The sequence below is a fragment of the Prionailurus bengalensis genome, chromosome A1 (assembly GCF_016509475.1).
Source record: "Prionailurus bengalensis isolate Pbe53 chromosome A1, Fcat_Pben_1.1_paternal_pri, whole genome shotgun sequence".
Lineage (NCBI taxonomy): Eukaryota > Metazoa > Chordata > Mammalia > Carnivora > Felidae > Prionailurus > Prionailurus bengalensis.
In genome coordinates, this window is record NC_057343.1 from 107,422,986 (window position 1) to 107,438,303 (window position 15,318).

The 15,318-nt window shown below is 35.6% G+C and overlaps 1 protein-coding gene across 1 annotated transcript in view; it reads left to right on the forward strand.

Moving 5' to 3' along the window:
* ADAMTS19 (ADAM metallopeptidase with thrombospondin type 1 motif 19) overlaps positions 1-15,318 on the forward strand; it is a 241,334-nt gene that overhangs the window by 68,649 nt on the left and 157,367 nt on the right. Inside the window, exon 7 of the mRNA XM_043586926.1 lies at positions 6,626-6,669. Coding sequence (XP_043442861.1) covers positions 6,626-6,669 — 44 coding nt within the window. The remainder of the gene's footprint in view (positions 1-6,625; positions 6,670-15,318) is intronic.

Consider the following 15,318-nt stretch of genomic DNA (forward strand, 5'->3'; position numbering starts at 1 on the left):
CCTCCAATCTTATGGAAAGGAAATAGCAATAGTGTAACAATTACTAATGTTTACGATAATTCATAATTCACACATTCCCCACTTGTAGAAAGGTATCTTTGAAAAAAAAGTTTATTATCAGTTGAGGTCAATGTGAACATCTCACTGAGGCAGTTATACAGTCTTTCCATAGTTTGGTAAAAGAAACTGCATGATATAAAGTGTGATAATAGAATAAGTCTATATGGCTTGATTCTATGTACATTACGATCTAATCAGGTTAACAATACATATATGTTTCTCTATTCTAATTTCTATGTGTTAGGTCACAAATTATATTCCATTCCTTTAATTATGTGATAATATGGCTAGATAATCATGAGATGTTCCCATTATAGACATCTTGGAATTGTAGACAAAATAGAATAAAAATCCTTTTATACATACAGATGAGCCAAAAAATTAAAGGCTGTGGCAAAAACAAATACATAAACACACACACACACACACACACACACACACACAAGCAAAACACAAAAGAGAGCTTCTGAGGTAAAGTGATAGTTTCCCTGGGAGGAGTTTATTGGACCTAAACCTCTGGGTTCATGGATTTAACTCCCAGACGAAGAGAATACTTTGAGGCTTTGCGAGTGTGGCCGTGGAGCTGAAATGATTGCATATAGGCCAGAACCCTTAGATAACTACACCTTTGACTAAAGTATGATCTGGTAGAAGCTCAGCAAAAGAGCGCAGGCTGTCGACAAGAAGCATTCCACCTCAGCCATGACCACAAGTTAGGAAAAAACCAGCTCCTCTGGGGATTTGGTACCACAAATATGATTTCCACATTGAAACCCTTGTAGAAAACATGCACACAACACGGTGCAGTGAAAACACCGCACAAGGCTACTGCAAATAGAGTGCAACTAAATTAGTTTACCGTAGAATTTCAAAACACAAAATGACATGGGGTGCCTGGATGGCTCAGTTGGTTAAGTGTTCAACTTCAGCTCAGATCATGATCTCATGGTTCATGAGTTTGAGCCCTGTGTCAGGCTCTGTGCTGACAGCTCAGAGCCTGGAGCCTGCTTTGTATTCTGTGTCTCCCTCTGTCTCTGCCCCTCCCCTGCTCATGTTCTGTCTGTCTGTCTCTCTCTCAAAAATGAATAAATATTAAACACAAATAACAACAACAACACAAAATGACAGCATCTTTCATGATAAGAGCCAGGAGTCCCAGTAAAGACTAATTTAAAAAGCTGGGATTAAAAAAAAAAAAAAAAACCACAAAAAAAACCTGTTCACAGGATTAAAAACACCAAAAAAATCAAAATGTGAGAATAAATTGTTTGAGGGGGAAAAAGTTGATTTGAAAATTGAGGAAAATAAAACAACTATAAAAGAAAGGGTACTTATACTTAAAATCTCACTATCTGAGTTGAAGAGCAGATTAGATGCAGCTGAAGAGTGTACTAGTGGATTGGATGATATATCTGTGGGATGTTTCCAGAAGGCTGCCTTGAGTGGTTAACAGATGGAATTACACAAGAGTTCTTGAGAGTTACAGACATTAGAATGAAAAGAACAAAAATACATTTAAAGACCTAAAGGTATTCTAGCATAATAGAGAGAATGTGAGAGGAATACCTACATAGATAATGCTAAGAATTTTTATGTGTCATAGGATCTTCAAATTGGAAAACACCAAGGACCAAAGAAGATAAATAAAATCAAAATCAGTACCTTGAAACATCTAGGTGAGACTGCACATCTACAAAGACATAAAGAAATCCTAAAATTAACCAAAAACCATGTTATATGCCAATCATATCCCAATAAAATTTAACCAGAAACCAAATGCATGCCGACTTCTATTCTGTATTTATGAATACTAGAAATAAATGAAATAATATTTTTCATGTGCTGAATTCTGTAAAGTTAACTTAAAATTCTGCACTTAGACACTGTTCCATTATGAATAAATACACAGGAAACAAAGTCTGGAACAGTTTATTATTCATAGATCCTCACCGAAGGTGATACTGAACAATGTACTTGCAGAATAACAAGCTCTCTAGAAAGTAATGATACAAGATATTCTTGAGAAAATAAACTGATAAATACAGGGGCAAATCTAAATAAGCATTAATGGTATAGCCGATCTAACTTGTGATTTTAAAAATTGAGATAGAATTATAATATCAGATAAAAATAATATGAAAGATTGAAGGGAACAGTTGAATTAAAAGCATTATGATGTCCTTTTTTCAGGAGGACACTGAAGATAATTTTTAACTGTAGAAATTTCAATTGAATGTGGCACATAGAATAATGTCTGTGTTCTAATCCACAGACCGTGTGACTATGTTATCTTATATGGCAGCAGGACTTTGCAGATGTGATTGTGTTAAGGATTTTGAGATTGGGAGATTATCCTGGATTATCTAGGGGAGCCTAGGGCAATCACAAGTTATAGGGAAAGAGGGAGGCAAGAGAGTCAGAGAAAGAGATGTTAGGATGGTAGTGATGAAGTGATGCCATTGCCAGATTTGAAGAGAGAAGGGAATTGTGAGTCAAGAAATACAGGCAGTCTGTAGAAGCTAGAAAAGGCAAGGAAACATAATCTCACCTAGGGATTCCAGAAGGAACACAGTATTGCCTCTACTTTTTTTTTTTTCAACGTTTATTTATTTTTGGGACAGAGAGAGACAGAGCATGAACGGGGGAGGAGCAGAGAGAGAGGGAGACACAGAATCGGAAACAGGCTCCAGGCTCTGAGCCATCAGCCCAGAGCCTGACGCGGGGCTCGAACTCACAGACTGCGAGATCGTGACTTGGCTGAAGTCGGACGCTTAACCGACTGCGCCACCCAGGCGCCCCTTGCCTCTACTTTTATTTTAGCCCAGTGAACTCTAGACTTTGGACTTTGAAACTGTAAAATAATACATTTATTTTAAATCACTATATTTGTGGAATTTGTTACAACAGCAATAGGGAACTAATACAATGTATTTTAAAAGTAAAAGTAACCATATATTGAACATAACCTAATGTTACTTTTCAAGCAATGGCAGACAGAAGATATAGGAAAATAAAACTAGATAGGAAGAAAGAAAAACAAGAGAAAAGAGATATAACTTGGGACATAGAATTCACAAATAAGAGAAAAATCCAAATACATCCATAGTAAAGTATTAAATTCACTTATAAAGAGATTATATAGGGGCGCCTGGGTGGCTCAGTCGGTTAAGTGTCCAACTTCAGCTCAGGTCATGATCTCGCAGTCCGTGGGTTCGAGCCCCGCATCGGGCTCTGTGCTGACAGCTCAGAGCCTGGAGCCTGTTTCAGATTCTGTGTCTCCCTCCTTCTCTGACCCTCCCCTGTTCATGCTCTCTCTCTGTCTCAAAAATAAATAAACGTTAAAAAAAAATAAAAAAATAAATAGATTATATAAACATGTTTTATAATTTTAACCATATGCTGTTTATAAGAGACTTAGAGAAAATGAAAGCTGAAAGTAAAGAAAAAAGATATACCAGGCAAATATTAATGTATTACTAATATATTAATTTTTGTTAATATCAGACAAAATAGACTTTAACAGGGAAAATATTAGGATAAGTACGATTTCCATTCAATTCCATTCCATTCCATTTACAATTCCATTCAATAATAAAAACTAAATCAAAATAAGTTATAAAAGTTCAGAGATAACTTAGTTTCATTGTAAGGCAAAAATTAGAATCACAAGGAAATTTATAACCACAGTGGAATTTTAACATCTCTTTTTCATGAACAAATTTAAAAATAAATTCAGAATTTCTCATTTTCTTAAGCCATTTTATTTTATTCTATTTCTTTAATGTTCATTTTTGAGTGCAAGTGGAGGTGGGGCAGAAAGAGAGGGAGACACAGAACCCGAAGCAGGCTCCAGGCTCTGAGCTCTCAGCACAGAGCTGGACACAGAGCTCGAACTCATGGACCACGAGATCATGACCTGTGCCGAAGTTGGGTGCTTAACTGATTGAGCCACCCAGGCTCCCCTCTTAAGCCATTATGTATCAGAATTTGTTAGCTAGATCTAATGGGCATGTATAGCTTGTCCCCAGACAATTTGAGAATAAACATTTTTTTCAAGTTTTGATTCCAGGATAGTTAACACACATTGTTATATTAGTTTCAGGTGTACAAGTTAGTGATTCAACAATCCTATACCTTACTCAGTGCTCATCATGATACATGCACTCTTACTCCCTTTCACCTATTTCGTCTCCCACCCACTTCCCCTCTTTAAACCACCAGTTCTCTGTATTTAAGAATTTTTTTTGTTTATTTCTTTACATTTTATTTTTTAATGTTTATTTATTTACTTTAAGAGAAAGAGAGAGAGAGAGAGATAGCAGGAGAGGGGTGGAGAGAGAGAGAGAAAGAGAGAAAGAGAGAAAGAAAAGAAAGAAAGAAGGAAAGAAAGGAAGGAAGGAAAGAAGGAAGGAAGGAAGGAAGGAAGGAAGGAAGGAAAGAAAGAAAGAAAGAAAGAAAGAAAGAAAGAAAGAAAGAAAGAGAAAGAAAGAAAGAAAGAAAGAAAGGAAGAAAGGAAGGAAGGAAGAAAGAAAGGAAGGAAGGAAGGAGGAAAGGAAGAAAGGAAGGAAGAAAGGAAGGAAGGAAGGAAGAAAGAAAGGAAGGAAGAAAGGAAGAAAGAAAGGAAGGAAGGAAGGAAGGAAGGAAGAAAGAAAGGAAGGAAGGAAAGAAAGGAAGGAAGAAAGAAAGAAAAGGAAGGAAGGAAGAAAGGAAGGAAGAAAGGAAGAAAGGAAAGAAAGGAAGGAAGGAAGGAAGGAAGGAAGGAAGGAAGAAAAGGAAGGAAGGAAGAAAGGAAGGAAGAAAGAAAGAAAGGAAGAAAGGAAGGAAGGAAGGAAGGAAGGAAGGAAGGAAGGAAGGAAGGAAGAATGAATCCCGAGCAGGGTCCACATTGCTAGCTCAGAGTCCGTCATGGGGCTCAAACTCAAGAGGTGTGAGATCATGACCTGAGCTGAAATCAAGAGTAGGACCCTTGACTGACTGAGCCACCCAGGCACCCCTTATTTCTTTACATTTTAAATATGCATGGTACCTTTACAAAACTACACATAAATATTAAGTTACAGATGCTGCTGGTGGGCTGAGCAAAATGTGAATTGAAAACTAACCATTATCGTTTCAATGTAGGTGTCGGTGAAATTGATAGGAGCGTTGCACTTAATTTTTATAAATCATTTTTCATTTAGAGATGGCATTCAGATGGCTATGACAGAGGAATTAAAAAAACATTTCTCCCTTCCATACACACAAAGACTAATTATTATATTGTTTGTAATAGTAAAAATTCTATAGAAACTAAACACTCATCAGTAGATTGCTTATAGTACAGAAATACCAAGAACAACAAAAGACAACAAAGATGTCAACAACTAAGTTTTGAGAGCTTACTAGGTGATTGGCATTGTTTTCAAGGTTTTCTGTGTGTTAACTCATCCAGCCCATTCACTGAACTCACTTTTAAATGTCTTATATATGTTGGGGTGCCTGGATGGTTCAGTCGGTTAAGCATCTGGCTTAAGTTCAAGTTCATGGGTTTGAGCCCTGCCTTGGGCTCTGGGCTGACAGCTTGGACCTCAGAGCCTGGAGCCTGCTTCAGATTTTTTGTCTCCCTCTCTGTCTGCCCCTTTCCTGCTGATATGCTCTCTCTCTCTCTCTCTCTCTCAAATAAATAAACATTAAAAAAAAATGTTTTTATGTGTTAAATCATCTATCCTGTACTACAAACCTACATGGTAGATAGCTATCATTATTACCTCCCCCTTTTTAAATTTTTTTTTCAACATTTATTTATTTTTGGGACAGAGAGAGACAGAGGATGAACGGGGGAGGGGCAGAGAGAGAGGGAGACATAGAATCGGAAACAGGCTCCAGGCTCTGAGCCATCAGCCCAGAGCCCGACGTGGGGCTCGAACTCACGGACCGCGAGATCATGACCTGGCTGAAGTCGGACGCTTAACCGACTGCGCCACCCAGGCGCCCCATACCTCCCCCTTTTTTAGATGAGATGACAGAGGCGCAAGAAGGTTCAGTAAATTGCCTAAGGTCACATAGCTAGTAAAAGGTAGATAAAATTGTGCTTTCATACGCTTTGCATCTAAAGCTCATAATTTATGGAATGCTCTTTGAGATACAGTGGTCAAATAGCAAATTATAGACTATTACTCATGGTTAGATCTTACCTGTGTAAAAATATTAATTTCCTCACGCCTTAAAAATTTTTTTAATGTTTATTTATTTTTGCGAGAGAGAGGGACAGCCATGTCCCAATATCACATATACATTTTTATAATAAAAAAGTTAAATCCTGTAAAATTCAAAACAAGATAGAATTTTATTTTTGAGATATTTTTTATGAAATAGGATAGCATATTTCAGGATTATATGAGGTAAAAATGCATCATTAAAATTTAAGAATTCTCATGTTAGAATTAAAATTAGTTAATCTTAGTTCTAGTAAATTCTTGGAGATAAAATGTGTGTTTATTTGTTCATGTAATTATTAAAAATGAGTCACATAATCTGTCGATTGTGGAAAAGCTAATTTTACTTCCATTTTCTATTTCCTTTCTAGGAAAGATTTCTGTGTTCACAAAGATGAACCATGTGATACAGTTGGTAAGTGTATGTAAAAAATTTTATACTTTTGAGGCATTCTGGGGACCTTTAACACATCATTTGTCTCAGTATAGGAAATTGTTTGAGAGTGTTGGTTTTAATGGAGTGTTTTTAGAATGTCACAGGTATGTATTTCCAACCTTTGTGTTTAATCATTTGTCAACACTTCAGTTATTAACGAAACAGCTTAAAGACATATATACACCATATATTGCAGAAACATTTTAAACAATGCTTCAAGAATAACATGAGTTCTTTTTTCTTATTTTCACAAAGATGTATACATGAATAGAATTCAGTAAAATTCTATTATTACTGCTATATCAAGGCAAAATATATTAATGTCAATATGATTGACCTTTTTCAGGCTAGTGGATCTTTTTTGAGTTATAAATGCTTGAAGTTCTTTGCAGACTGTATCAGGGAAACCCCATCTCATTTGCCCAACTAATGAGGATTTTCTGTACTGAGAGTAGTAAATTTTTTATATTTTGTCCTTGACATCTAAAATTCCTAAAACATAACTACACAGCCAATAGAATCCATGAAACCACAGTTCTTAATTTTGAGAGAATGGCTATGGGTATGGTAATATAAATGCATCTACATAATTTACTTATCCTTATGTAAAACTATATATAAATATATAGCTATATATATTAGTTTTAAGTCATGTAGCTGTATATAATAAGACATTATTGGTAAGGTATGGTTAAGAGTCCAATCTGGTTTTGACATAGAATGTGGGCTTTATTTCTGTAGAGTAGGACATAATTTAACTTAACTATCTTTGACATGTCATATGTTCTTTGTAAGATGAACAATTTAAAAAGGGAAAAAAGAATAAAGGGGATCGTGTATTTTAAAAAATGATGTTTAAGTAGTTCCATCATTAAGTACTCGTCATAAGTTCTCATCAACCTCGCATGATTAAATCTGCGACAGTAAGTGGAAAATAGTCGTAATAGTGTTAGGCAGATAATGATGGAATCAAAAAATTATTTGTCATAGAAGAGGCCATAGCATAAAAAAGAGCTAGACACCTAAGGAAAAGCTGAATGATTTAGAGACGATTTTCCTGCTTCCTGCAGTTTTCTTCTCCTCTTGTTTGAATCTCCAGAAATTGTATCTGGATGCATAGTTTTAATCAACCTAACCACAGAAGATTTTGATTACAGCGAAGCCTGTATCAAGATAATTACCTTTACCTCTACTTGCACAACTATATTGCCCCTAAGCCTTCTTTAATGTAGCAGATCAACTTGTGGCCTCATTCAAGCACCTGAGAGCTGGGCAGTATCTCCCATAATTATACATGCTATCCGCCTCTTTATAACTTGCACACAGACTAAGGAAGCCATGCTAACATGAGGCAAAGCAATTTCTTTCTTGTTTTTTTTTTTTGAATATTTATTTATTTTGAGAGGGGACAAAGAGGGACGCAGAGAGAGAGAAAGAGAGAGAGAGAGAGAGAGAGAGAGAGAGAGAGAGGGAATCCCAAGTAGGCTCCACACTGTCAGCCCAAAACCCGACACAGGGCTCAATCTCATGAACCGTGAGATCATGACCTGAGCCCAAATCAAGAGTCCAGTGCTTAATCAACTGAGCCACTCAGGTGCCCGAAAGCAATTTCTTTTTTATTATGACTGTTTTGCATCTTGGTAAATCTGCTAGTTGAAAATATCATGCATATTCATGATACATATTATCTATGAAACTTATTTTCTGGTTTAAAGCATATTTGAATAAGGAAGTATCTTGATGTGTTTGGACTAAATGTGTATGATTCATCAGGGAAGTGGTGTAATCAGTCCCCCTTGGTATTCAACCTGTCCATTAAGAGCGTGGTAGAAACTGGTTCTAAATACATAGGATGTGGAAGGTCCAATACCCTTCCTGAGATCTCTCTGTATTCCTGAGTACCTAGATTCTTGGGGCCTCCTTGATGACATTGTTGAATCACTGAATCGTTCAACCTAGGGCCCAGTCTAACCTCTGGGCTTCCAAATGTGTGAGCCAGTAAGTTTCTTTATTGTTTAAGCCAATTTAAGCTTTTTACTTCTGTAGCTTATGGCATAAGACATAGATTTTCCCTGATACTCATATACTCGTTTATAAGGAAAGAAAAATATGGGGCAATATTAATGATTTCCATGGTTATTAAGAGGGTGCATTAAAACTCCTTTATGAATTGTTCCCAGAGTTAAAGAAGCATCTTTAGCTTGCAGGTTGTCTTAACAGCTCTCTATCTCTAGTGTAACAACAAAAAAAGATAGTAGGGCTTATCAATAAAATGTTTATTGACCCACACTGAAAAATCTCCGTATGTAATATTATGGATCAGTGAATTATACCTTCTTGCTTCTTCTATCTATTACTGATGTGAAGGAAGCCCATTTCACTTTGGGTACTATGGAATGAAAATATTGTAAGAGAGGAAGAAGAAAGGAAAATGGATTTTGTATCTATTAGTTTGGATAATACGGGCCTGAATGATCACTTGAAGATGACATTTTCACCTAGTCTCCCAGTAGGTATAGTAAGAGACAGCAGTTAAAAGCTTTGAATTTATAGTATTAACTTGAGTTATAAATGAAGAGAAATACCTGTATTTTAAAAACAATGGTTAGACTTACACTATACATTGTAAGTTGAGCAACACTTCAGTGGACGTTATTTTGTTTAATTTCTTCAAAATCTGAATTCTCTAGTTTTATTATCATTATTACTTCACAGGTGAAGGAAACACTGAAATAAAATAGAGTATGGATTTTGAAATCAGACACGAAGATTTAAATTTTATTTAATGTTTATTTTTGAGAGAGAGAGAGGCAGAGTGTGAGCAGGGATGGGCAGAGAGAGAGGGAGACACAGAATCCAAAGCAGACTCCAGGCCCTGAGGCGTCGGCAGAGAGCCTGATGCGGGCTCAAACTCATGAACTGCGGGATCATGACCTGAGCCGAAGTAAGATGCTTAGCTGACTGCGCCACCCAAGTGCCTTGCAGGCACCTAGATTTAAATCAGACCTCTGCTCTCTATTACTTACAGGGATGGGGGCATATTATTTAACACATTGAAGGTTTGGATTCCTCACCTTTATAATGGAAGCTATATTGTTGACCTCAAAGAATGTGAAACTGTCACATTTGCAAAGACAGCTGGTTTTTTGTTTTCGAGAGAGTGAGAGAATGCAAGGGGAGGAGAGGGGCAGAGGGAGAGAGAAAGAGAGAGAGGCAAAAAGAGAGAGTATTTCAAGCAGGCTCCATGCTCATTGAAGAGCCTGACAGGGGGCTTGGTCCCCATGACCCTGGGATCCCATCATCTAAGCTGAAATCAAGAGTTGGACACTCAACCAACTGAGCCACCCAGGTGCCCCAGAGGCAGCTAGTTTTTAGTTGGCGTTCAGTCTGCACTAGTTTCTCTCACACCCTTTTATTCCCTTGCCGAGGGGTTGCAAATTGGTCCAGCACCACTGTTAGTAAGTGGTGCTCCTGGCCTCTGCCTCAGATCTTAGAATAATGAGTCAGCTTTCTTCTGTGATGTGATGTGTTTCTATAACACAGGGCAGTGCAACTAGAAGACTGAAAGAAAAGGAACTTTGCATGAAGTTATAGAACAAAATTGTATAAATTAGAATATATTTAAAAATGGAAAATATAGACTTGGAAAGAATTTATTTATCAGCATTTTAACTTTGAAACAGTCGGATGTTTTGCTCATTTGCTGATGCAAAAGATGTGTACATCTTAAATGTGTTGGGCTGTATCTGTGTTGTGGGATATTTATAAATAAATGCTTCATTTGATAAGTTGTACCTATTTATTAAACTTATATCTGAAAAGCTGTTTAGAGGATAAAAAGTAAAAGTTGCTTTACCATCCCCTCAGTCACTTTTTCCTGTTGATTTTGTCACGCAGATGGTGATAGATTGGTAGGTAGGTATATAGATACTGGAAGAAAAAAAAATTCTATTAAAGGTTTTGATCAACAAAATATCAACTCTCAAGCATATGTGTGTCACCTTTTAGCATTCCTGAAATTGAAATTCAATTTGTAACCTGAGACCTCTTCAAAGTGTTGTCGGTATAACTTAGAGTTTTTTAAATCTGAGGTTGGGCAAAGTCTGTGATATCCTTAAATGTTGGGAGATATAATGTACAGTTAGGATGTGAGTGGCAATTCTTTATCCTCTGGCATTGCTAGTGAGGTTGTTACTTTCTGTGGCAAGCAGGATAATGGCCCCCAAAGACATACATGTCCCAGTCCCTGGAACCTGGGAATATGTTGGGTTCCATTACATAGGGAAATGAAGGTTGCAGATGGAATTAAGGCTGCCCATCAACCAAAATAAGAGGAACTTAAAATAGGAGGGAGATTATCCTGGCCTGTCTTGGTATGCCCAAAGTAATCGCAAGGGTCCTTAAAGACTGAAGAGGCAAGCAGAAGAGGTGAGTCAAGGGGAGATGTGATTACTGAAGAAAGGCCCAGAGAGATGTAATGTGAAGGTTTCACCTCATCATTACTGCTTTTGAAGTTGGAGGGATGGGGCCCCCAGTGAAATATCACCAGCTTCTAGTATCTGGAAAAAACACAGAAATGGATTCTCCCCTGGAGCTTCCGCAAAGGTGCACAGAGAGCCTTGTGATACCTTGATGTTAGCCGATGAGTTCTGGGCCAAACTTCTAGTACAGAGAATTGTAAGATAATAAATTTGAGTGTTTTAAGCCACTAAATTTGTGGTAATTTATTATGGCAGCCTTAGAAAAACAACACACTTTCTAATAACTAATTACCTCCTCTTATGACTTATAGAGAAGGAATCCAGAAATTTGGTGCTCTCAAATCTTTATAGACTGTTTTAAGAACTGGTAATGATTTTAGGATTAGATAAAAAAAAAAAGAAATTTGCATCAGAATATATAAATATATACAAAGAGCAACAAACTAGGGCTATACTAAGAAACATGAATAGATACCATTTCTAGCTGACAGAGTAGATGAAAAAATAGTCTATCATCTATGAACAGTGAAAGAAATCTAATTAGTTCTTTAAAATCTTTCCAGGATAATACTGAGCCTTGAGGATTTTACAGATGATTTCTACTACATTACAAAGAACAGACCATTCCAATATTATCTAACTATTTTACAGAATAGAAAAAGGTAAATTAAAACCATATAAGTTTCCTACCAAATCCTAAAGAAGACAGTGTAAGAAAGAAAAACAATAAGCTTTTCTCACTTAGGAAGGAAATGAATTCTAAACCAAATATTAGCAGATACTATCTCACAATGTATTTTTAAATAACCAAGTAGGGTTATTTTATTTGAGATTTATTCCAGAAATGCAGAAGTAGTTTAACATTAGAAAATCTTAAAATGTAACTATGTAATACAATTAAAGATAAAAACCATATGATCATCACAATGGATAAAGAAAATGTCTTTCCTACAACTCAAAACACATTCATGATAAAAACTGTTGGAAAATAGAACAAAGTAGAAACTTTATTAACTCAGTTAAAGATATTTATACTAAATACACAAACATCTTTTCAAAAATAGTGAAGCATTGGAAGCATTCCTTTTAAAATCAGAAACAAGGAGAAGATTTTGTTATCACTGTTTCTATTCAACAATGCGTTAGAAATTTTAGGCCTTGAAATGAAGTGGACGTTATGATTGTCTGCATTTAAAAAAAAACAAGGAATATGTAATTATGTTATTAAAATTAACAAGAGAGTAAGGTGGTTAGATATCAAAGGCATATTCAGTAACGAATTACGTTTTATAAGGCAGCAATTGGCAGTGAAACATTTAATTCAAAAATTCTATTAAATATATGGAAAAAAAATTCTTTGGAATGTATCTAATAACAAAATACATAGGACATATGGAGAAAATTATTGAGCTATTTTTGTAATTCAATCGTGAAGGCACAACTCAATGAAGAAATGAACTGTACTCGTGGTATGAAAGACTAAAGATGGTACCAATGCCATTTCCCTCAAATTGACCTATTGATAGGATGTATTTCCATTAAAATTGTAAAAGGAGTTTTGGAGGAAACTCGACAGGCTGATTCTAAATGTTATAGAGGAGCATACACCTAAGAATTGCCAAGACACTAGTGAACAAAGAATATGGAAGGGGAGTATGCTCCGTCACATATTAAGTATAGTATATAATAAATAGGACCAGGCCATGGCACACATTTGTGAAATTGATAAATAAAACAGAACACTGGGAGAGGAGACACATGATGTTAAGACATTTATTCACATTGAGAAGAGTTGAATTGAATCACATGGTTTAAATTTATAAAAAATTAGAAGAGAAAGTATAGAAAATTCATATTTTTGAGTTAGGGACAGATTTTTTTTAAAAGGACACACAAATGCTAATTATAAAGGAAATGCTTGATAAATTCAACTATATTTGAATTTGAAAATACTGTATATCAAAATATATCATAATGACAATGGAAAAGAAAAAACAGGTTTCTATGAGGCAAAAGATAACCACATTTCATGGATTTTAGGGTGCCTTTATTGTCATTGATTTTAAGACATACCATTATATAGTGTGCCACTGAAGAGGGAAAAAAAAAACCCTATGCAATAAATTCTTAATTGTGAGACATTATTGGTTATAAGACAAATCACAAGTGAAATGGGAATCTTGGATTTAGTGATGTATATATAGTATTTGCAACACACATAATCAATAAAGTATTAGAATCCAGAATATAAAAACAACATCTTTAAATCAGTGAGTAAGAAATAAACAAGCTGTAGATGTGCTAAAAAGGACCAAAGACTCTAATAGCCATTTTTAGAACAGAATACATCAAGGGTGAGAGGGAGGGAGGGAGGGAGGGAGGGAGGGAGGGAGGGAGGAAGGAAGGAAGGAAGGAAGGAAGGAAGGAAAGGATGTCAACATCATTAGTAGTAAGAGAGATGTACATTCAGATTACAGGGAGATTTCTGCCAATGAGAGTGATTTTAAAAAGTCTGATATTACCAAGTGTACCTTTTAAAATCAGAACAAAAATCTACCATCCCTTCTGGAAATCCTAATAAAATCATGTTGCAACTTCTGGTTCCGATTTCCCTATCTCTCTTCTGTTTTCAAATCCATCTTTGTCCTTCTGTGCTGTGTTCTAGATAACTTTTTCTTCTGTGTTTCTCAGTTTATACCAATTTTCTATTTTCTTCATGTATTTTCTAACAATTTCATCTGTTAAACATCAAGGTTTTTTTTTTTATTCCAATACCTCTTTTTATTTCTAAACATCCTATTTGAATTCATTCTTTTTTTTTTTTTCTCTGCCTGCTATGGCATTTTTGATAGTATATTGAGTCTTCTTCATGTGTTCATTCTCTTCTTTTAGGTCTGAATCATTAAAAGTGTACTTTTGAACATTGACTTAAGCTAATAATTCTGTTACTGAAGTTCTTGTGGTTCTAGACCTGTTTGCTAATTTTGTTGAATCTTGTTCATGATGCCTTGTTACTCATAGGTTATATAACTTTGTATTTGAGTTACTTCTTAATTTTTTATTTTTCATGTGTGGGAATCCTGGGTGGCCTGGAGAAGAGGAACCTTCCTCGGGGTATAATTTTTATTCCACATATTCCTTAGAAGTATTTAAGTTAATTTCTTGGGCTTATTTAAGTTAATTTCCAATTCCTTAGACCATGCAGGTAATGTAATTTAGATATGTCAACTGTGAATATTCTCAGGCAAGGCTTTTTTTAAAAACAGAGTCTGGGTCAAAGTAGACAAGTTTTTATGCCATTGCCTTTTGCCAGGGGGCACTTGTTTTCCTAACCAACTTTTTCACTGTGTTGACGGAAAGGAAAGTGGTATCCCCTCCTTCTCACTTTATATAGAGATAACTTTGTGAAGAGGTTTCAGTTCCAAGGTCTTACCTTGAGTAGTCCCTCTTTGTCTCAGTGTTGTGACTTAAGCTGAACACCTTTAGATGTGAGTTTGGCAAATACCCAGATATATAAACAAATATTATATATATAATATATATATATCATACGTAAACTAGAAATCGGACCCAGAAGCTGCAACATGATTTTATTAGGATTTCCAGAAAGAATGGTAGATTTTTGTTCTGATTTTAAAAAGTATACTTGGTAATATCAGACTTTTTTAAATCACTCTTGGGGCACCTGGGTGGCTCAATCGGTTAAGCGTCCGACTTTGGCTCAGGTCATGATCTCACGGTTCGTGGGTTCGAGCCCCGCATCGGGCTCTGTGCTGACAGCTCAGAGCCTGGAGCCTGTTTCAGATTCTGTGTCTCCCTCTCTCTCTCTGCCCCTCCCCCACTCGTGCTCTGTCTCCCTCTGTCTCAAAAATAAACACTAAAAAATAATAAAATAAAACAAAATCACTCTCATTACTATATATATATATATATATATATATACACACACACTATATGCTATAATATACTATATAGTGTATACTATAGTATATATATATATATATGCTATATATATATACTATATAGTGTATACTATACTATATATACTATACTCTATATATATACTATATATAGTATACTATACATATACTATAGTATACACTATATAGTATATTATAGCATATAGTGTGTATATATATATAGTAAT